The sequence below is a fragment of the Chlamydotis macqueenii genome, chromosome 2 (genome assembly GCF_036417535.1).
Source record: "Chlamydotis macqueenii isolate bChlMac1 chromosome 2, bChlMac1.mat, whole genome shotgun sequence".
Classification (NCBI taxonomy): Eukaryota; Metazoa; Chordata; class Aves; order Otidiformes; family Otididae; genus Chlamydotis; species Chlamydotis macqueenii.
This window is the reverse complement of record NC_141557.1, coordinates 21642774-21666537: the sequence shown is the minus strand read 5'-3', so window position 1 is coordinate 21666537 and position 23764 is coordinate 21642774. Positions and strand designations below refer to the sequence as shown.

At 39.2% G+C, this 23764-nt stretch overlaps 1 protein-coding gene across 1 annotated transcript in view; it reads right to left on the bottom strand.

Moving 5' to 3' along the window:
- Positions 1 to 23764, bottom strand: part of CUBN (cubilin) — a 148106-nt gene that overhangs the window by 42212 nt on the left and 82130 nt on the right. The window contains exons 33-49 of the mRNA XM_086741510.1: positions 22795 to 22911; positions 19091 to 19204; positions 17694 to 17822; positions 17288 to 17420; positions 14910 to 15115; positions 13452 to 13633; positions 11861 to 12050; positions 10562 to 10759; positions 10081 to 10227; positions 9018 to 9208; positions 8569 to 8752; positions 7057 to 7231; positions 5833 to 6011; positions 4325 to 4534; positions 3885 to 4025; positions 2022 to 2203; positions 322 to 493 (exon numbers count right to left, since the gene is read on the bottom strand). Of these exons, the coding sequence (XP_086597636.1) occupies positions 322 to 493; positions 2022 to 2203; positions 3885 to 4025; positions 4325 to 4534; positions 5833 to 6011; positions 7057 to 7231; positions 8569 to 8752; positions 9018 to 9208; positions 10081 to 10227; positions 10562 to 10759; positions 11861 to 12050; positions 13452 to 13633; positions 14910 to 15115; positions 17288 to 17420; positions 17694 to 17822; positions 19091 to 19204; positions 22795 to 22911 (2850 nt within the window). The remainder of the gene's footprint in view (positions 1 to 321; positions 494 to 2021; positions 2204 to 3884; positions 4026 to 4324; positions 4535 to 5832; positions 6012 to 7056; positions 7232 to 8568; positions 8753 to 9017; positions 9209 to 10080; positions 10228 to 10561; positions 10760 to 11860; positions 12051 to 13451; positions 13634 to 14909; positions 15116 to 17287; positions 17421 to 17693; positions 17823 to 19090; positions 19205 to 22794; positions 22912 to 23764) is intronic.

The following is a 23764-nucleotide window of genomic DNA, read 5'->3' as shown; positions in this document are numbered from 1 at the left end:
CTTCAGACCATCTCTTACTCAAGACTAAGTACAAAACAATAAATCAGTAGTGAGAGTAAGGACTATGATCCATAACAGAGGTTCTTTTCACTTCCAATTTGAAATAACAGGCACATAAAGTCCATAACTCCCGGAGATTTGCTATTTTTTCACATCCTGTCAAGTAACTATAGATAAGTTATCTACTCTTATCAAAGAGATAGAAGAGAGAAAAAAAGGTGTGAGAGGTTTGTTGTCTAAGTCACTTAGTACATTTCATAGTACTTTAACTATGAAATGACTCACCAAAAATCAAATACTTGATTTAAAAACACACACTACCTGCATCTTCACTAGACGTGTATGAGACACTGAAGCCTCTAGTTGCATGGGACATGTCTGTCACCAAAATGACTTTCATTGTGTTTCCAGAGGATTTCACCTCAGTGCCTGGATTTACCTCACCACACAGCTTGGCCAGCTGTGGCGAGTTCTGTCTGAGGCCATTGTAAACCTGTTGGATCAAAATAAACTCTTATGAGATCAAAATGCAGTCTTATGAGCATTTCCTCTATCATTTAACTGTGCTTCATATCTTTAATACAAGGTTCATTGATCTCCTTCACAGCAGGTTAGTTCCCAAATCTACTCAAAACCTTGAAACAAACTTCCACTGCCTTGGCTAGATGAGACTCTCAAGTAAGACATCAAAAATATCTTGCTTATTTTGGCAAAACACAAACATGCCCTCTCTCTCTCTCTCTTTTTTTCCTTTTAAACAGAAATTGAAACAGTTTGATTGGGAAAATACTATATTTTAGCTTAATATTAATATATTCAATAATTTAATAATGTCGGCTACTGATCATAGTCATTCTATTTGAAATTATCATCTTTTTAGTCTTGCTAAAGCCAACATGAGCTTTTCCAAAAATCTCTTCCAAAATATTTGGTGCTGGTGGGTATTTTGGATTAGTTCAAACATTTCACTTTTTGATGATCCAGATGCATTTTGCATTTTTTTTTTAATACAGCCTTTAGCCTAGGAGTTAATTTCCTTCTTCATACTACTATCTCAGCAGTGCAAACGAAGCAGAAATGATGTTTCCCAGTGAGACTTGGAATATGTTAGAGTGCTGAAGGCACAAAAGCTGGCAGGACAGATTTTCCTTTAAGAGATCATTACTTCATTAATCGATAAAAAGCCAGCTCCCCATGGTCTGTCTAAAGCATCTGTGAAGGAAAACAAGGGGAAGATCATCTACAAATCACAAGGGAGAGCTACTTCACCCCCTCACACTTGTGCATGGGCTATTTTCTGGTCATGCTAAAGCTAATTCCTGCCTTTACACTGCTGATCTGAACAAATGGGAAACTAAACTAGATCTTCCATTCCTGCAATTTCATAGAGGAATTATATTTTTGCGGCATTTGTACATCTGACTAGGTCCAGTTCTGTGTGCCAGGTTTGATTTTTTTTTTGCACTAAAGAACCAAAAATCTAAAAATAACCATAATCAATATTTTTGGAGATGGGGGTGATAAATAGGTAGAATTTCCTTGGTTTTCCCTATGTTTCATTCAGAATATGCAATGTCCAATACAGTAGTAGCCATTTGTTGTACTCTCTGCTTTTTTCTCTTTATTTTTTTTTAATTGACCACAATAAGTAACAACAGCAGTAACAACCTCCAAAGTCAAAAGAGACCTGGAACTGACTGATGAACTTTGTGTCCACAGAGAAGAGACACTGAAAGCTTTCAAAAACCCCAGAGCTTTTTTCCATAATTGATAAAGAGCCAATTCAAATTATTTCTGCCTGGAACACAATTCCAAAATTTCCATACGCTAAAACAAGCAGCTGAGTTTAGACACTCTGCAGAGCTAACTTTCTCTCACTTATCTGTTTTCCCCAGATTAAATTATGATTTGTCTTAAAACCAGATGTAGACGTATAAATGACATTTCAGCTCTATTATGTCCATTAATGCTCCATAAAGGGATTAGGAAGAGCATTTTCTGTCTTCACACCCAGTACTCACAGCAACATAATCTGATGAGCACCTCCAGTGTTCTTCAGTTTTCATATCATTAAAGGTTAGAGTCACACGTCGGCTTTCTTCCACTGTGATCCTCCATTCACACACTCGATTATGTGGGTATAGGTTGGGATAGTTGGGTGAAGTAAATGTTCCAACAGGGGCAGTGAAATCCCCACCACATTCTGAAATACCCAAATATTGGTCTTAGAGTAAAGCATTGCTTATAGGGCAAAAAACCCCAATAATACAGGAGATCTTGAGAGCTTGATTTTATATGCCCATCTTGTCCATATGTTTGTCTAAACAGGTAAGTTCCTGCCAGTCTTTATCATTCAGCCATAAATGTAGTTGAATATTAATCGACCATAGCAGCTCCTTTTAATCAAATTATTAATATTCCCTTCTCTGAAGGTCTCATGACAGGCTTCAGAAGCCTGAGTAACCCATAGGGTTTGATGTCAAGCGATACAAGCCTCTCACTGTGGCAGGATTGAGACATTTCTGCCTTTCAGATGACTGGGCAGAGCTACACAGAAAGAGCCGGGTGTTAGAGTGGGTAACGATGAAGGATGTGTTTTTCCTACGCTGGTTAACAGAGGCAAAGAAAAAGCTTTCGGGGATTTTTCAGTACAGTTATTTTGTGGTTTTCCTATCTTTGTTATGAATATCAAATATCAAAGAATATTAAAGGACTTGGGTACAGAGTGCATTTTTCTTCTGAGACTAATGGTATAAATTTACCAGCTTACACTTGGTTTGCTTTTAAAATACAGATATATAGTTTAATGGAGTGAAGTGGGACAGTTAGTCCCTTTCCTCACCCTCACAAACTCCTGCAGAATACTCTAACCTGTCTATCCACCTGCATTAAATTTTTGCTAATACAGTTTCTCTTCTGTGGTTGCATAACAGGGTCCTGGGAGTGGAATATCATTATTTTGGAGTTTGCTTCCCCCTCTGTTATTTTATTTCAGAAGCAAACATGAAGAACAAGGAAGCTTTCAGCTTAGCTTTTAAATATGCTGGAAAGAGTTAAGGAGGATTGGCAGGACAAGTATTGCATGGGCACTAAAGAACGTGGAACAGAGGAGTGTGAAGCAGGAATATGTCCTTAGGTGTATGTCCTTAGTCCTGATCAGAGCAACCCTTTGAAGTCATTGTGCTCAAGCAATGTGCACAAATTGAAACATAAGAAATTCCATCTGAACATATGAAAACACTTTTTACTGTGAGGGTTGTTGAATACTGGAACAGGTTGTCCAGAGAGATTTTGTAGTCTCTGTTCCTGGAGACATTCAAAACGTAGTTGGCCACAGTCCTGCGCAATTTTAACTACCTGACCCTGCTTGAGCAGAGGGGTTGGACTGCCTCATTTCCAGGGGTCTCTTCCAACCTCAATGACTCTGCAGTTCTGTGATTCTGCATAAAAACTATTGATTAAAAACTATTGGTTTTAAGGAGATTTAAGATGACACTCACCTCAGAGGGCCAGAATAACATAGAGGAAAATCACAGCATGTCTTTACCTACCTCCTCATCAAGAGGGATGTGGGGAGGGTACACTAGTACATCCCTGAACTGGTTGCTGAATATAAAAGTTGTAGAGTAGTGTGCTTCATTGTGTGAGACCTACGACTGATGGCAACATCCATTATAGCGGGACACTGCTTGCCTCTCAAAGTTTCAGCTTGGCTAAGTAGTGATCAGAGAGCTCTATTCAGACTTCCCCCAGCGTTTAAATTTAAGAGCAAATATACATCACTCCAAGAATAAATGATCTACAATATATGCTGTACTAGTGCAATTATGGTCTGTGGTGTATGTTGCTCCCCTGAAATTATCTTGCAATCTTACAAATCCAACCTTCAGTACTGGAATCAAAGCGCAGCCTGAATCCTCGGGCATTGATTGATCCATCAGTTACAAATTTGACATAAGCAAAACTGTCAGATGTATCCACAGCATCTGGGAGAGTATTACCACAGTACCTGCCCAACAAATTTCCTGCAAAAACAAAATACAGAAAGACAATTTTATATAAATATATTATTTATATTTATATGGAATGATCAATTTCCAATTTAACCAGACAGGCAGAGTAAACTAGTAAAATCAAGTTATTGCTGGGAAATAGAAGGATTCAGTTTGTGTTACTTTGCTTCAGCAAGCAAGGCAGACAGAAGGAAATATTGTACATTGAAAGGCTCACTCTGTACCCAAAGGGAAATGCTTTCAGGAACCTCTGCTGAGGTTTCATAGTAGTACTAGGGAAGGGAAGACAAACACAGAAATAATTTTCAGACCAGAAGCGTTGTATTCTCGGATCTCCACAAAGTCATTTGTGCACTCAGAGGAGTTTTGAATATCTAGGCCATCCAGTCTGATGGTAAGATAGTGGCCCCTGGGACCCTGCAGAAACCATTCACATAGCAGGTTGTCTTGATAATGAAGCTCAGGATACCCCATACTTTCAATGATGCCAGTTTGTCCTATCACTGTCCCGCCACAGGGAGCTGCAAAAGGAAGAACATTGTTAGGTTGAATGAAGGACCTCAGGGAGATGACCTTTCTCCTAAACATGACTTAAAGCTAAGGCACAACTGACTTATTCTCTAACTGTAGTGACAAAACAGGAACCACCTTCTAGTTAAAAATCTTCCACATTCTCCGTCTAATTCAACCAGTCCTAGTTTGGGTTGTTTGGTTGTTGTTTGTGTTTCTTTTTCACACACCCCCTTCCATTGCAAGCATCCCTTCCTCTCTGTAACAGATTTCAAGGTCTCTATCTAATCTCTACCCATGACCATATTTACTAGAAGATCTTGGAAAGCTTTATTAGAACATTATAAAAAAAATTATCCTGCTAAATGTGGATCTAAATTTGTTATGACTGACAAAAGTTTACTGCTGGTTTGGGCCTAGAGCTATGTTTCAGACTCCTCTTTCCTGCAATTCCTTCCTGTTCACATTCCACTCCTTGAGATGTCTTGGTGCCTTGCACAATTCGGGAAACAGCTATTTGTTTTTAATTTTCTCTCACTGAAAACTCATTTCTCTGTTGTACCTCCAAACATAAGTTCATCATACCAAGGGTCACAGCAAGTAATATTCCCAGGTGGAATTTATTGGGTTTTACAGTGTATTCTGTGTGTCTGCTAGTTACAATCTTTTCATGGCAATAACAGTTCTGTTCATACTGTCTGCTCTTCTGAGTCTAGATGATCAGCATACAGCTGAGATACTGTAAATCTGTTATGGACAAATATAAATTGTGACCTTGTATAGGAACAATGTTGGTTTTTTTTTTGCAAGTTGCTTCAGTTTTCACATTCATAAATATAACAGCTCACTGCATTGGCTTAAGTGTTTGAGATCTAACACAATCAGCAAAATTCCTAACTCTCAGATGATCTTGGCATTCCTCTTCAGGATCCTAGTCATGAAAGTGATATTAATTTTGCATGCTGAAAATCAGATCATGTTACATTACTTTATCCATGTTGACCTTTTTTTCTACTGCTCCTTTGATAGTTGTCTTTGACGAGAGGTTATCGAGTCGTTGTTTCTACTGCTGCAGATCTATGAGCACTTTCCTATTCCCGTTTCTGTAGTTTTCACCTCTTGCTATGTGCAGAACATGCTAATCTGAACCCGTATGATGATTCTGATGTCTTAGCTCTAACACTAATAGAAAGAGGCACATATCCGTCAGTCCACCTCATAGACTCTATTTAAGCCCTATTGCAAAAGCCTGACACTTGAGACCAAAATCTTCTTTAAAATCAGAGAAATTGATAAATGCAAGCATTACCAATGGAGTATTTAGCATTGAATCCCACGTGTGTGGCACTGCTGTCAGACCTGAACCTCAGGTACATGACAGCTCCTGAGGACCTCTGTGAGCCTGGCATCAAACCGCCACACAGCTTGGCAATGATGGGGGCAGTGGAGTCGGCGCCATTGCGTACCTCTAGGTAACTGGAAGTGCAGCTAGAAGAGGAGAGAATTTTCTGTTCAATGTATAGCAGTAATGGTTTGAAATCATTTTGGTATGTGCACAAAGCCACGAGGCTGTAGTGAATTAGATCAGTTTCCATGCAGTGTGACTGGAACAGAATCAATAAGTTAATCATCAATGGTAGTTACATAATATTTGAATCAAAAGAAGTGCTAGAAACATTGAGAAAGATTAATTGCAAGCCTAGTCTATGATTAGATCAGATCTGACAGAAGCAAGTCTGGGGAGGGGTATGAACAGCACTGATAAAGTGGTTGTGACCATCATTAATGTGTTTTTTTTTTGGCAGCCTTCAGATTCAGCGGATATTCCCTATTAAGTCTTATTGATGACTGTTGAATTAAGGAACAGATATAAGACAGATTAAGGGAATATAAATTCAAATCTGGGGGCTTAATTAGGTAGGTATAGAAAGACCCAAAATATCTTAACCAATAGCTTTGCCTTCAGAATGATGCAGAGTCCTGGGAAGCCAGTGAGAAAGGACACCTTTGGGATTCTGCATTCTGCACCACTTTTTTTTTTTGGACATGGTCTCACAAGTGAGGCTCACCTTTGCTGTATAGTGGCCCAGAGCCCAACCAGTGAAGTTACATCGGCTGGAAACTAGGCCTTGTTTTATGCTTGATGCAGGGGGTGCAAAACATGTAGACCCATTGCAAATCAGCAGACAGGCAATGGAGAAGGGAGACAAATTGTTGTGGCGGTAATCCATTGGATTTAAAAGCACCGGAGGGTCAAAATGGCTGAAAATCTCAGTATGAAATACTAGAGGGCACAGATTTTACAGAAAGCTTCCTCTCTGTCTGTTATATTCATTTCTGTCATGCACTGCAAAGTCCTAGGAATGTATACCAGTGGCCTGGTAATTTTAACGATCTCTCCCAAAAATTTCCTAACCACTTTTGATTGTAAATCTGGAAGTGTGCTCTTGGAGGAATTAGAGAACGTAACAGGGAAAGAAGAATCAGAATTGAATCTCTGAAGAAACACAAGCAAAATAACACGGATGTATACTTCGGTGAAGGTTCAATGTAAAACTGATCTTCAAATTGCAGCTCTACTGCATGTCCATTAGGAGCAGTTATGGTCCAGACACAGTCAGCATGCGGGGGATAATTGCTCGGGTAGTTGGGGGAAGATGTATATCCACTGGAGTTTAAATCATTGATATAAATATTCCCTCCACAAGCTGGGAAAGAAAAGATCACCAATAAAAAACAACACGTTAAGGAAATGGGTGAGACATCAAAAATATGAGTTATCACTACATTTCAACACAGTTTCCTTTTGGTGTCATATAGTTACATCAAAACCAAACACATTTTACTGCTTACTGTGGGAAAACATTTTAATACAGTACAAGCTATGTTCCTGTGCTCCTGCTTACCTAGCCCTCATCATTTCCAAATGTTCAGGGCCCTGAATTAAACTCCTATTAGCTCTTCCTTGGATTGTTTCTAGACCAAGCAGGAAACATATTTCTTGCCTTTTTCCTACCCCAATTCACAAGAGCTAGAAAGCCTACAAGTCAGACCCATCAATAGTTCTGTGAATCATTCCTCACTTCTGCTTTCCAAAAATTGAAATGTCTGTTTGAGACAATAATTAATGCGGAGGAATGCCAGTCAGAGCAAACATAAGGATTTGTTCAGGTCCTTTACCCTACAAAATTATCTTTATTTTTACCAGAACCTTCCTGTCAAAACCCCCCACTATGTTCTAGCAATACTTGTTTAACACAGGGTTTCAGTCAAGTTTTATAAATTGAAATGGTAGAGATACTATTGTACAGCTTCACCCATTCCCTTCATGGATCACCTACACTGATGCTAAGAATGATTCTTTGTGGCAGCAGGGAAAAGTAGGCAGAAAACAGGCAGTTACAATTTTGAGTAGACTGACAGGTTGCCTTAGTTGTGTTTACACGGTTTAACAGGAGGTCTCTTGGCCTCCCAAGTGGCATGTGTCATTAATAGAGTGGAATAACTGCAAATGCCAAGTCCCTGATTTATCCCTGGGACCTGAGTCTCCATTTTTTAATTCTTTCAAAAAATATTACCTCTGGAAAGCTATTTTCTCAGCTGAGAGTAAAACTGGTGAGAAATATTACCACCTTTCTAGACACACTAGCCTAAATCATTCCTGATATCATTTAGCACTTGCACTGGGTATTACATGTTCAAAATAATGTTATTTTTTCCAGGTTTTCTTTCCTTTCCTGTATGAATTTTGAAAATCTCTTCCTATCTATAGATGCTAATTCCCTGCTAAAGGGGTTCCCATAAGGTTTTGTTTTTTTTTTAACTTTAGTATCTCCAGGATCTGTGAGCTGGAGCTCACTCTCTTTGAAAAGGAGAAATCTGAGTGTCAGATCAGAAGTCAAACACTAAAGAAGAAAACAGGACATTTTTACAGACATCTGATCTTACCAGGATTGGCACTTACAACAAGAACATCCTTTAAAGAGGACAAACTCCAAGTCATATCTATTGAGTTGCAGAATTTAAGTTTATTTCCTAGACTTACCAAGACTCTTAGCCTCATATTTCAATTTGAATCCTGGACCCTCATTCCTGCTGTCAGAAATGAAGTGCACAAACAGTTGATTGTCTGTGGTGTACATGGTAGAGATGGGGCTGCTTCCACAAAACCGTCCATTCCCTCTTCCAGGCACCAAAGGTGGGGCTGTATTATCTAACCCATTCTTTAGCTAGGAGAAGAGAAATTACTAACGTTATTTAAGCAAACTTTGAGCACACATCATCTCAATGCTTTCAGCCATAGAGGGAAACAATAACCTAGTGATTAATTAATGCACAGCAATAAATAAGAGAGACAGAAAAATAAGGTATGGGGTATTTCTCTTTGATATTTCCACCCTGTGACAACCTGGGCTGCATTACTGACACTGAAATCTATAAGATTCAGTATCTTTAATAGCTTTGAGGATTTGGTGACCTAGCCAATAACCTCACCTCTACATAATCTCCAAGGTTGCAGGAAGTATCCTCACTCTTAACCTGGAAAGGCTGTTCAAAATGGACAGCAATGATAAATCCAGAGGTTACTACTACATGCCAGGAACAATTCAGATTGGGACCATAGTCCTGAGGGTAGTTGGGGGATGTTATCACACCCCTGCCTGTGCGCAAATAGCCTCCGCAACCTGAGAAAAACAAGTTGAAGTAAAGAAAAGAATATTAGTGTCAACTATTCACATATTCATTTAGAGAAAAACTCTGTCTCCTACAAGGAAGATGTGACAGGTAAAAGCAAATCTTGAAGCAAGTGTATGAAGAGTTGAGGGGCACAGAGCAATGCACACAATGAGTGATCTCCCAGATACAAGCTAGTAGATTGCAAGATGACACACACTAAACATCTTGACAGTGAGACTCAGGCTTAACAGATGAGTAAGCAGACAGCTATGCCAAGGACCTCCCACAGCATGAGCATATTGTTACGCTGTCTGAGTACATTGCTACTAGCCATGGACCAAACTGCTGTCACCTACTCAAGCTGCCAGTCAGAAAAACTTCCCCTGGCTGCCTGTTGTTATCCTAACACCTTCCCTGGTGCCTAAGCCCATTCAGGAATCTCTTATCATCCCTGGGTGTATGTGGGAGGAGTGCCCCTGGAAATTGCTGACATTCCTGCTGGAACTTACACAGCTTTCTGCGTCTGTCTCTCTCTCTTTTGTGCCTATGCTTTGAGTTATTTATTTCCCTCTCTTAGTTGGGCATTCTTTCACCCCTCAGCTGAGTCAGTGTAAAATTAGGCATACACTTTTCTTCTGAAAAGTCACTGGTCTGGTTGAATCATGCCTTGCTGTATTACATGGCTGGAAAAATAGCAAATTTTACTTTTGCAGAGTCAGACATTTATTAATGCATATTCATGAGATGTGAATAACTGGTCTTGTGATTAATTAGATAGATTGTAGACAGTTGTTAAAAATGCCAGAGTCTTTTCTTTCCTTACCCTGTTGTTAGCAGCAAGGCAGACATTTATATAGGGGAGAAGATAAACAAATCTTACTTTTGTGATAAGAGGCATTAAACCCAGCTCCAGTGACACTTGCATCTGACATGAAGTGGATGAACATTGCCTCTCCAGTTGATCTTATTGGCCCAGGAGGTTCTTGTCCACACAGAGTAGCCAGCACTGGAGAAAGACTAGTGTCTCCTGAGATCAACAAAACATATGTTAGTGTTAAAACCAAATCAGTTCACATCTGCCTATTGGTTGCTGTGGCTCATGCTTTCAGGCAGGTGCTTTTCAAGATCTTTAAACCACTATAGATTAAGAAATATTTTTATAGACCACCAAATATTTTGCTAGACTTTGCTAGTTTTATTTTAACTAGCAGAATGTCTCAGCATAGATGAGGAATACTGATTTAGAGCATGTTCTTATTGCTATCTAGATTGCATAACCACAATCAACATGAGAATTCCAGGTACTGGGACCTTGAGTATCTATGGCATGCTATTGGAGAAGAGCAAGGTTGACATCTCACCGTCTTGGATAATAAGTTTGTCATAGTTGCATGAACTGTGAGATTCTATGTCTAAGGCCAGGATATTGAACTCCACAGTGGATCCAGGAGCTCTGATAAGCCACACACAGTCAGCAAAATTTCTGTAATTCATGGGCCAGCCCGGTGAGAAGAGGAACGAAGGTGTTTCTTCAGTTGTTACAGTCCCTCCACATGCACCTGTCACGTACAAGAAGACAAAAATGAAAACATCCTCTTTTAAAACTGAATATACCCTTCATAATTGAAGATGATAATCCTATAATTAAGCACAATGGGGGCACGGTGATGATTTGTGTAGTCGCAGGAATGCATTTCTTCAAGAATTGCTTCAGTTTGGACTGGGAGTACAAAACCTGAAAATCCTGACCTATGAGGATGTTCCTGTACTACCTAGTGCAGTAATGATGTGACTTATTTTACCATGAGAAATATCTAACAAAAGACTTCAAAGTATCTACCATAGTTTAACACAGGTTACATATCAGAAAGGAATGGTGTGTACAAAACCAACAATACATAAACAATCTAGACCTTGAAATTGAAGTACTTTTCTTTCTCCACTCCTAATGTCTCAGCTATATGTTTAGATGAAGATGGAATCCTTGCCGGAATATCAAGTAGCTCAGTGCTCTGCCAGCATATAAACCCATTACATACTGCCACTATCCTGCAGAGCACTTTAACTTGTTGCATACTGCTAGTATCCTGCAGGGATCCTTAGTTCCTCTGTCCCCAGAAATCTGCCTTCAGATTTAGAAAGAAGACATTGCTCTATGTCCTAGTCAGTCTTAACTTTCTCTTGTTGAACTTGCTCGGAGAAAATCAATGGTACAAGAAGTATATTCAGTCTCCTCCAGGAGGTATTTGTTAGAGGTACATGATCATACCAAGCACATGCTTTTTATTTATGGATATGAGATGCATTATAGTGAAAGGTTTCATATCACAATGGCCAGTGATTTACAAATGGTATTTCAAGAAGGATACTTTTTCATGAAAGCACATAGAATGTTTAGCTTTCATGAAATACCCAAGTAAAGAAAAAATCCCCTCTAGCAACATGCTTATTTTTTAAAAGCTGTAAAACAGTATATCTGAGAATCCCTAAAAAATCTTTTAAAAAGCTATTAAAATGCTTAACTAAAATGTCGCTGAAAGCTTTCCCTCTGTTAATGGCTAGGGATTTCTTTTGCGGGGAAGTTGCCTTGGAATTTTTAAAGTAAAGTTCTATATCACAGGCTATACCACTTTTAACTGTGCAACTCAATGAAAACCCACCTCTAGCAATGGTGCGTGTAACTGTAGAAGCATCCACTGCATACCACTCCAAAAGAAAGCCTTGTCCAGTCACAGACGAATCTGACTGGAACTGGATTGTCATCGAACTGCCAGAGGATGCAAAAGAAGCAGGGTCTGCACCACAGTATGTTGCAATAGGACGAGAATGAATGGTGGGCCCATCATAAACCTGCAGAGAGAAGAATGGTGCCATGCCTCACACAGGCAGATTTTCATTCGCCCCGTACTCAGCAGGTTTCCAAGGAGAAAATTACCCTCTTTAAATGAGTGAGGGATCTTTCACCAAATCCCACTTAAAGAGAAATCTCTCTTAAAAAAAACAGAACAAGATTTCCCTTTCCATTATATACTGTTAATTGTGAAGCTTTCATAGAAGAAGGATCTGAATGGAAGCCATCAAATTCAGCTCACTCCCCAGTGCAGGGCTGCTCTTTGGGGACACAGACTGGCCTCCCACATTAAAAAAGTCCACTGGTACAATCTTGTTTCTTGCTGAAGAGAAAACCAACACAATCTGCAGGGAAAAAAAAGGCATTGCTTTTTTTTTTTTTTCATTTTTCCCTCTAAGGAACACATATATTTTAAATCCTATGAAATAAATATGCAATAATCTTTTTTTTTTTTCATTTTATGTATTTATAAGCTAAAATCTTAGCTGGTTAGAAGATGCTTCTCTTTTGCCACCTTTTAAACCTATTTGTGTTCTTGTCTTCTTCTCCCCAGTAAAAAATGTCCAGTAGAGAAAGCTAGGAAATATTAAATTAACATCAACATTACACTGAAGATCTGATCCTTCAGTCAGGATAAAGGTCAGGCTGATTCACACACACTGAATGTCTAGCTGATTTAAGAAAGTCATTTCGCTTTCAGAGGGACAGACAAAGAAAGAGAGGTTGAGTTAGAAGGAAGAAGATGCTGTTAAAATCTGACATGAGATGAAGAAAAAAAGTTGTATTTCCTTTTTGAACTAATATTAAATTTGGGTATCAGTGAATTAATAATGAACTGAATATACTGAATATTTTGAACTAGTATTAACTTTCTCTTTCTCAAAGATAAAAGAAAAGGATAGTTAGTGAATCAGCTGGTTTAAAAAAAAAGACAAGAAGAGATTTATCTTATTTAACTAAGTAGTTACATTTAGCTAAGTTCAAAAAGAAGTTGTTACCTCTGTTGCTCCATTTTGCTTAGCACCATGCGTGCTGTATTTTTTAGTGTGGTAAAAAGGCTAGACTGTATTACAGAGGGGACAGAAAAACAATGAAACAGGAAGAAAGAGGTACCTTCCTACTGCCAACAGCAAATTCCTGATCCAGAGAGCAAAGGTGCAAGTAAAGGACTTATATTTATTAAGTTTCAAACTTACAGATTAGAAATATCTGTTAGGGAACCAAAGAGTATGCAACCTTTCCTATAGCTAACAATTACTGAAAAGATGACATAGTGAAAACAGTGTCACATCAGATCCTTGGAAATTCTTCCCATTCCTCTTGTAGGTTTCTCTATTCATCACTTTATCAAGTGATGAATAAAATGAAAGAAATAAAATGACTTTTCACAATGAAATCACCTTTAGCTTGTCATAGTGGCATCTGTGATGATTTTCAATATCCATCTGCAGGATATGGCCATGGATAACTTGAGAAGCATTAACGCTTATTCGCCACTGGTAATTGGAATTGTGAGGATAACTTCTGGGCCACTGTGGTGAAGCTATTTGTCCTCTGTTTCCCACTATGTCATTTCCATACACTGTAAAACAAGAAAGAAACAACTAAAGTCTCTAGTTCACATAGATTAAAAGAAGCGTTAGGGCCTAGCCTGGAATATAGCTTTTATTTCAGCCCATCTAACTTAATTTGCTTAGGACTAGACAGTGCTGTGAGGCATAGACTTACTTGTGTCTCAGACAGTCCTAGGATGCACATCTGATTATTTTTTTTTGCTGTGAAGGAGGCAGTGTGCCCTTATCTGAAGGAAATTACATTCAAGCTGTGTGGCTCTACATGTAGGAAAGGTGGGAAGATGGCACATCTAAATTCCCCCTGACTCTGTCTACTTCATGTTCATTTCTTCCCAAGAAGCATTAAATAATAAAATTCTTTTTTTTTCTTAAATGCCTTTCTGTGTTTCAGTGAAAAATGGTTCTGATTTGACTGAGCTCTGAACTATTTATAATTCCTTTTGAAAATGAGAAGTAAAAGTCTCAAAGTAAGGGAAATTATTAGAAATTTAGCTTGTATAATCAGAACGGCTGTGGATGTTTATTTTCTGCAGTCTGTTCATGCAGTAAGTCAGACTGATGTTTGATGACCTCTTGAAATTTTGGATCTATAAACTGGTGTCATTTCCTTTTCTTCTAATTCCGCTCCCTAGTTGATGGTATCTAGATCCAAACCAGAAGATGGACGCTGTTGTACTCAAAAAGCAAACTGAAAGCTGGGAAATAAATGTTTTTTTCTTACTTTGTCAATTGCCTAATAAGTGGCTACATAAACATTAAATACCATTGCTCACTCTCAGGTAGCAAAGATATATGGTCAGGTATTTTTAACTCTGACAGCTACTGGTAAACTTCAGTTGCTGTAGAGGTTTTTAGTATATAGCTTTTTCAAATATCTTTTATATCTTCACAGCCCAGTACTGTTGAAGGAAGAATCTTAAAGCCATGTGATAAACTATTCAATGTCAATGAAACAGAGGACATTTTATTTTCTGTAATCCGTGGAATTTTTTGCTTCCGGAAGGATAATATGATAGATTTTTAAAAGTACTGTCTGTTACGATAATTTTAAAAGATAGAATGTTGTATCTAGTACTTCTGATTATGTTATACTTAATATACGAGTACATACACGAGTTCTGTTCTGATATGTTTTACAGAATATTTTTTGAGTGAATTTACATCCTTGCTGACATCAACAAACATTTTCTGAGAGACTTTAAAGGGTCAAACAATCAATTTTTTTAATCACTTTGGAAGTGTTATGAAAGAAAAATAGTTTTCAATTAAATAACATTTACTTACAGTGAGAGAATGTGGCCCTGAAGCCAACATCTGTGTCTGAGCTGTCTGAGACAAATTTGATCCACAGGACATGTCCAACAGTAGACGTATAATTTAAAGGCAAGGAGTTCCCACAGAATCGTCCTGCCATCGTGCCTGTATCATTCCCTTCACGAATCTCCAGGTAATCTTTAGTGCAGTTAGTACTTTCTTCCACCTGGAAAGCTCTGTTTCAATAGCAGTAGAAGAGCATTAGCAGGCATATGACTGGTAAGTACTTCAGAGTTTGCCCTGCCAGGCATATAATCCCCCTGTAGCTGGTATCCTACTGTAACAGTTAAGAAGAGGGCAGTAACAAAACCCCCGAGAACCCAAAAGTCAGTCCTTACCACTTGGCAGTGCTGCTGATAAAGGGCTTTCTCTTTTCTAGCCCCTTATTTTACAACAGAGATTCAGTTCTCAAAGTTATAATTTGTAAAGGGTTCTCAAACCCTTGTAATATTTCTTGGTTCTTCAACAGCAACCGTGAAACACAGAAAGCCCCTGATATACAAAAACCATTTTTAATACAAGCCCAGGTCAGACTATTTACTAGGTGCACATCTATTGGGTGCAGAGAACACTTTTAGCTTTACAAATCAGTTTGCAGCCCCTTTGTTTGTGTATTATTTCAGTACACTCTGGTGAGAAAACAATTGTCAGAGGCCTACATTCATTTGTAGTTAATATCTTAGAGCTCAGAAATCCCTCAGTAGTTCCTCCAGAATTATGAAATATTACTGTTTCTCTGGCCTCTCTGAGTTTCACATAGCTGGGTGTGCAAATGAACTCTTCTAAACCAATTTTTACCTTAGAAAAGGAATGGAATTTAGTAATCAAATTAGAAATTCTTAATTATTGCACCAAGCTGAACACTAAATATATTCTAAAAATCATTATCTGTTATTCTAAATGAAGTGCCTTGATTCAATCAAATACACTTTTCAGAAGCAGGCCATGAATATATAGTAAAGATTCCAGAGAGTGCCTCTTATAACCAATGCGCCAGATATTTGTGATTTCTGATTTTCTGTTAACAGCTCCTCCCCTTCAGTCCTGAATTTAGCCATATGTGCTTAGTGTACATACGCTGTGAAATCGTTCCAAGCACTCATCTGGATAGACTTCAGACTAATTTAAAGCTAACCCTCAAATTGCAAGACAGACATTTCTCAGTTCGGACTGAGCTGAAGAAAATGAATGCCTCATGCCAACAAAACTTTATAACCTCCTAATATTAAACAAAATAAAATAAATACTGCTTTCTAACATAATTATTCCATGCTTTCCAGTATTTTCAGCTTGCCTTTCAGCTATGTGTAACTGAAGAAAAAGAGTTTACATCTACTCAGTATCACTTTATATAACTGAATGTATGTTCCGCTGATTGTTTCTGCCTCACCCTAGATTTCTGGTTTGGTTCTGAAAAGTTGTTATTCATTATTTTGGAGCAAATCTTTTGGAAAATGTTTTCAGGCTTAGTACTTTTTCTCTGCTTCAGTGAGTAAAGGAGGAACACAATGTCCTTTTTATTGCATTAGTGAATCAGTACATGCCTAACAAATTGCACCTTATGCAGTCAGCATGTCACTGGGCAATTTTTTTTTTGTCCTGTTTAACTGTAAATGCAAGTTTCAGAATTATTTTTCTTTTCTTGCTCACTCTTGATAAGCTGCACAAAGGGTCAGTGCTCTCTTGGCAGCAGCCACTGTTTGATGCCGGGAAACAGCAAGGCTCAGAAATCCACATCATGGGTAAAGAACAACCTAACAACCCTGGTAAAGGACCCCACATTGTTCTGTGGATCACGCATTACTTTCCTGTCAGAAGTCTTCAAAGGAAAGTCTGCTGAAGGGAAAACAAAATTCCTGCAGATACTCCTGGCCCCTGTTGTACCTCTACTGCTATAATTGTTGGAGAAATTTTTAAAAGTTTAATGAAAATTTTAACCCTACAATCTGTGGAGTATCTTAGCCCTTTATATTACTCAGCTACATAACAAATACTACAATGAATCTGGTAGTAAGGAAATAGGAATTTCCTTTCTAAAGAAAAGGCAGTGCAATGCTAAATTTCCTTTTCTTGTCTATGAGTGAGAACTGGCTTCTTCAGCATCCCATGTTGCTCAAACAATAAACCACCTATTTAAATAATGCTGTATATGCCTTAATATAAGCAATGATTAAGACGAGAACACTAATTGCAAGCTGCCACTAACCACTGCTATGTTCTCTTTCCAAGTTATTCTAAAAACATGTTTCAGCTTTATCATCTGGTAATTACATTTCCTAATAAACACAAAGCATCCTTCCTTTAGGTCTGTTGAAGGGGTGAATAATAATCCCTGGCAATGCATTTACATGAAGGACAGCTGGAGGCGGTTGCCAGGGGAGCTGAGAATCATCCAGACACACTCGGTGTTGAGCGGATATGGCTCGGGATAGCCAGGGCTGTTGAAAGATCCTCTCTCCATGTGGAAAGTACCCCCACAGGCTGCAACAAGAAGGAGACAGCAGAGGCTTGAGAAGGAGGACATAAAAAAAAAAATACCTTGGCAGAGCCAGAGCATTTGCTAATCAAGAAAGCATTTCTCCTTGTCTCCTTTTCTTTAGCTTGTTGATATACTTGCTGAGACCTTGTCCAAAAATAGGAAGAGCAATATAGGATTTTAAAAGAGGGAATGTCAGAGAGACAAAGACATACAGGATCTGTTCGTTTTCTTAAAAGTCAGAGGCATATGTAGCAATACCTGTCATATGGACTTACATGATGATGATGCAGCATAGGTAGCATGGAAGCCCCTGGCAGTAATGTTGTTATTGGAGATGAAGTTCACCACCAAGGCATTACCAAAAGAAGTGATAGGATGTGGTATACTAGTGCCACAGTAACGGCCTGAAAGAGAACAAGCCAGAGAGAAAAAAAAGAGTCTTCAGCATGTAATTACTATTGCTAATTTAACATTTGGGTTTAATGCCTGACAGCAACCAGAAATAACATTTGTTGCTTACATTTGCAGTTGTCAATTCAATCTACATAAAAATTAAATACTCCATTTCATTAGCACAGAACTCAACTCTGGTCGTAATTTTTTTTAACAGAGGAAGGACCTCTTCCACTCCAGATATCCTAGTCACCAGCTATTCTGTCATTGAGCTCCTTTGTGTTCACTCTATCCAGAAATTACAGTCTAATTGAAAAAAAAAAAAAATCCCATCAAATATATCTGACAGTAGTTTCCATTTCACTCAACTGGTTTCTGATGAAAAAAACAAGTGACAAATCACAGACTAGTTCTCCTGTAATGGATTGTAACATGGGGATTAGGAATATGAATCATGATCTAGCAGAAAGGCATCTGACAGCCAAAAGTACGATAACAGTTAGTATCCTGGTCCTTTTGCCAAGTGAAAGCCAAGGGTAGGAGACCAAAAAATGAATTCTGCTCTTAGTTACAAACCATTTAAATTGAGTGCAGCTCCACTCCTGACAAAGAAGCATATACAAAAGTAGTGAGGGAGAGCATAATCAGGCACAGATATTCCAAATTTCCCAGAAAGGGATTTGAGGCAACCCTGGGGATGTGAGGGGAGTCAGGACCACCCTGTGGCCAGGGCTCTCTCATGACTTCCTGGCAGCATAAACACTGAATTTTGCTGCTCCAGGCTGCTCCTCCCACTTGAGGGTGATGGTGCTGGACAGAGATGTCAGGAGAAAGCTGTAGAAAATTCATGAACAAGCAGAATATCAGGCTTCCCAGGGCTTGAGGAAAATCCATTTTCTGCTTCTAGAAATCTGCAGCTTTCTTCACCTATGTTTAGTGTGGACTGTGCTTATGAGAGTGGGTTACATTATGTTTTTGTACAGTTAGCTGGGAATTCAGTTTAAGCTGAATTGCTTGGTTCCACATGTTGTTCAGCTGAGGAGGAAGGAAAAGGCAGCTGGAGTCAACTCTAAACTGCAGGTTAGTAGGAATACAGCCAGAGCCTGGAAGGACTGTGCCATTCACGCTGAAGACTTCTCCTCTGTTCCCAGTGTCCTCTGGCCACAGTGGCCAAGGAGCTTCCTTTATCAGAGAAAATCCATGAAGCAGGAGGATTCTCCTGCTTGCTCACCTTGGGTGTAGTTCTACAAATGAAATAAACAAGGGAAAGGTACAATACCTTGAAGAGGAGCCTCGTAGTTATTCCCATCCAAAATCTCCACAAAATCCATTGTACAGTTTTGTCTGTTGTCTTCAATTTCAAAGTCAGTGAATGAGAGTGTGACGTGGTTGACTGGCAAAAACAAAGCGTGAAAACTTAAAAAGAAGTTTGGCATTTGACAGAGAAATAATTACATGTAAACAAATGTACCATCTTTTCTTCTGTCCCCTGAAGTCAGTCAGTCCCCATAAAGCATAACATTTGAAGTAGTTTAATCCCAGATACGTGGAGTGAATTTTATGAAAGTGCATTAATCCTTACTGCAAAGGTCTTGGTAAATCTCTTCATATTTCAGTACTTTCCAGTAGAATCGACATTAGAAGCGTAGGATTTAACACATACACATGAATCTTAATTTCCTAATATCTGAACAGCTTCATTCTATACTGAAAACGCCAGCAAATACAACATGGAAAATTTACACACATTCAGAAAAAAAAATTATTTCCTCACATCTGTGACCTTCTGTCCCTTTATGATCTATACCATAGATCCAGACAAAATGTGAATTGATGCTGCCCTGCTCCAGGCTTAGAAAGAGCTGGTTCTTTCATCATTTTGTAACGTTCCACATACATCAATTGAACTGGTTAAAGGATCATTAACTACCCTCAGCTATATTTGTACAGAATTGGATTTTCCACACCCTTGAACTGCAGGCTACATCCTGAAAATGAGGATTTCTGACTCGGTATTTTTGACTCATATTGCTGTTGCTTGTCCAATATGAACAAAAGTGAAGTCACAACTGTAAGAGAGGCTGTCCTCAACACCAATCTGTGACAGTAGTTACTCCTGGCCTTAGAACTCCTATGCAGTTTGAGCAGGTTAGAAAGAGTGGCATGATTTATACCATACTTGAGAAGTCGTGGCAGTCTAGTGAGGTTCTCGACAACTGGAAAAGGGGTAACATAACCTCCATTTTTAAAAAGGGGAACAAGGAAGACCTGGGGAACTACAGACCAGTCAGTCTCACCTCTATGCATGGCAAGGCCGTGGAGCAGATTCTCCTGGAAACCATGCTAAGGCACATGGAAATTAAGGAGGTAGTTGGTGACAGCCAACATGGCTTCACTAAGGGCAGATTGTGCCTGACCAATTTGGTGGCCTTCTATGACAGGGTTACAGTAGCGGTGGACAAGGGAAGAGCAATGGATATCATCTACCTGGACTTGTGCAAAGCATTTGACACTGTCCTGCACGACATCCTTCTCTCTAAACTGGAGAGACATGTATTTGACTGACGGGCTACTCGGTGGATAAAGAATTGGCTGGATGGCCTCACTCAGAGAGTAGTGGTCAATGGCTCCATGTCCAAGTGGAGACCTGTGGTGAGTGGTGTTCCTTGGTATTGGAACTGCTGCTGTTTAAGATCTTTGTTGGTGACATGGACAGTGGGATAGAGTGCACCCTTGGCAAGTCCACTGACGACACCAAGCTGTGTGGTGCAGTCAACATGCTGGAGGGAAAGGATGACATCCAGAGGGACCTGGACAGGCTTGAGAGGTGGGTCTGTGTGAACATCATGAAGTTCAACAAGGCCAAGTGCAAAGTCCTGCACGTGGGTCGTGAGAATTCCAGGCACAAATACAGGCTGGGCGGAGAATGGATTGAGAGCAGCCCTGAGAAGAAGGACTTGGGAGTGCATGTGGACAATAAGCTCAACATAAGCCAGCAGGTTGAGGGAGGTGATTCTGTCTCTCTATTCCACTCTCATGAGACCCCACCTGAAGTACTGCGTCCAGCTCTGGTGTCCTCAACATAAGAAGGACATGGACAGGTTGGAACAAGTGCAGAGTTGTGCCATGAAGATGATCAGAGGGCTGGAGCACCTCTCCTGTGAGGACAGGCTGAGACAGTTGGGGCTGTTCAGCCTGGAGAACAGAAGGCTCTGGGGAGATCTTATAGTGGTCTTCTAGTACCTAAAGGGGGCTTACAGGAAAGATGGGGAAAAATTCTTCAGTAGGGCCTGTTGTGACAGGACAAGGGGTAATGGTTTCAAAATAGAGAGAAGTAGATTTAGATTAGACAAAAGGAAGAAATTCTTCACTATGGGGATGGTGGAACACTGGAACAGGTTGTCCAGAGAGGTGGTTGATGCCCCATCCCTGGAAACATTCAAGGTCAAGTTGGATGGGGCTCTGAGCAACCTGATCTAGTTGGAGATGCCCCTGCTCCTTGCAAGGGGGTTGGACTAGATGACCTTTAAAGGTCCCTTCCAATCCAAACTATTCTATGATTCTATGACAACTAAGTTTTCTCCCACATTGACCAAGTCTGAAATTTGACACAAATATTTTGCTTCTCACTGGGCTACAATTAATTAGCTAGAATAAGCTGAAATGACAGACATGGACTCAGGCGCTGCATTCAGCAGGGTGCCACTGACTGGCATTCAGCTGCATAGTCTGCATGTTTGGCACTCTTTTGTGTCCTGTCCAGTCAATCAATTACTGCTGTCAATGCAGGTCCTCAGGATACAAAGTAAAAAGGAAAAACACAGTGGGTGGCAGGAGCAGGAGACTTGTTGGCCTTCTCGGTAAAAGCAGAGCAGGAACTCTGCTGTGGTTTGCCATTGGCTAAATCCATTGTATACAGCTATGCCCTGTAATGCTGTGTGACCGGCATAATGAAGCCACGTGTACCTGGAACCTATGGCATGTAGTGGCCTGGCAGTAAGTGGAGAAAGTCACAGGCTATTTCTTATACAACATTTTTCTGCTCTCTCATACTGATGTAATTCAGAAGACATCTATGTATGAATTTTCAACAGGAGAAGATTGTATTTAAAAAAAAATGTTGTGTAGGTAAGGAACAACTTTGATGATGTCCTTTTCATGTATTTGTATAAGAACCTATGCTAAAAAAAAAAAAAAGTATTGCTTACCTCCTGATTTTCATTTTACAACTTATAAATGTGGTTGGAACATTCTAGGATTTTAACAACAACAGCTAAATATCAGATGCAACTGAAGTTCAGTAGTTGCTATTAAAAATAAATATTTATTTTAAATTATGCAACCAGGATACTATTACCCAATTGTAACTATTTTTTAGGAATCTTACACAATGCAAAGGTAATACTAGGTATTAAATATAATACCAGTATCTGATGGAAACTACTTGGTATTTTACGATCAATCATAAAGCTGTATAAGAATCATAAGCTGTCTGAGAATGTATCTATGCACATAAGATAAGTTTATTTATATTTTAATTTTTTATTTGTACCTTTTCTTATTATTTAATTATAATTTTTTAATATATTAACAGCATAGATTCAAACAAACACAGCTCTAGCTTGAAAAATTCCGACCAAAATAAGGTTGGCTACATACAAGTGCTTTAATTATGTATAAACCCTTAGATTTTCTCATGAACAAATCCAGCTTCACATAGCATTCAACACCTCATTTATAATCACAACACTTGGGTCACAGTAAATCAGCTAAGATGACAAAGTTGTAAACTGTTTTCCTCACTATGCACTAAATCTTTTACAGTGAAATCTGACTTAGGACAGATTAGGAGAGCCACACTCCCCAACTACCAGGATGCAGAACTTCCTACAGAAATAGAGGAGGAATTTTGTATTGTTATTACAGAAAAGAAGATGAGGATGTTAGTCATCCCAGCTAACTATAAAAGATGTTTTTACTTACATGGTTCCTGAGCCTGAATAATCCAGCTGCAGTTCTGATTGTTTGGGTATTTGGCAGGATACAGAGGAGAGGAAATTGCTGCCCCAACCGAATCTGACTCTATGAAACTTCCGCATGCTTTAGAGTGAAACACATACACACATATGTTTATATATACAAAACACATATCTTAGATTCTGTTTTGAAAACAAATGCATAAAATGTAACATGCTACATCAATGTGAAATGTGAACATGAAATTCATGACGGTAATTTATCAGAAGAAGAGAAGGACTAGCTCCCAGCACTGGGTGTACTTTCTTGACCTAAATCCACAGGTCGTGCTGCACCTGGCTGACCATCTGAGAGAAGCCAGAGTGACTTGGGAAGAGACCTCATCTTTATGAGCTCCTCAGAGCCCAGAAGAGCAATCTTGGGGCCAAAATAACTTGGTTTCAAGGTAGTGCAATCATACACTCATTTCTCTGATCAGTTGCCTGTGTTGACAACTAGAAAGGAAAAAAATCTCCAGAACCTCCCAATGTCCAAGGATGGTGTCACATTGCACTGGCATAATCCGCTTGTGAGCTGTGTCAACAAAACTGCAATTGTGTGAAATGTTGCACATATGCAACAGCTTGACTGACTGCGTGACTCTGGCTAACAGTGCTGAGTGCTGCTTATTTCTGAGCATACTGACTCATTATAAACCCCCTAGATCTGATTTTAACACACAGCTGCTTTAAACAGTAGGGCAAGGAGCTAGGTACCAAAGACTGAGATTCATTTGTTGTGCTGTGCTGCTGAAAACATCCAGCAGGAGATGGGACTTAGAAGATTTTCTCAGGAAGAGGGAAGCTGGGTTGCCTACATCCTAGGTAGCCAGCACTTGCTCACCAGGCATGTTTTATGCAGAGTCTAATCCAGTAAATATGTTCTGCAAATGTTTAACAGATTAGGCTGTCGTAGCTGTTAGTAAGAAATGCCTAAT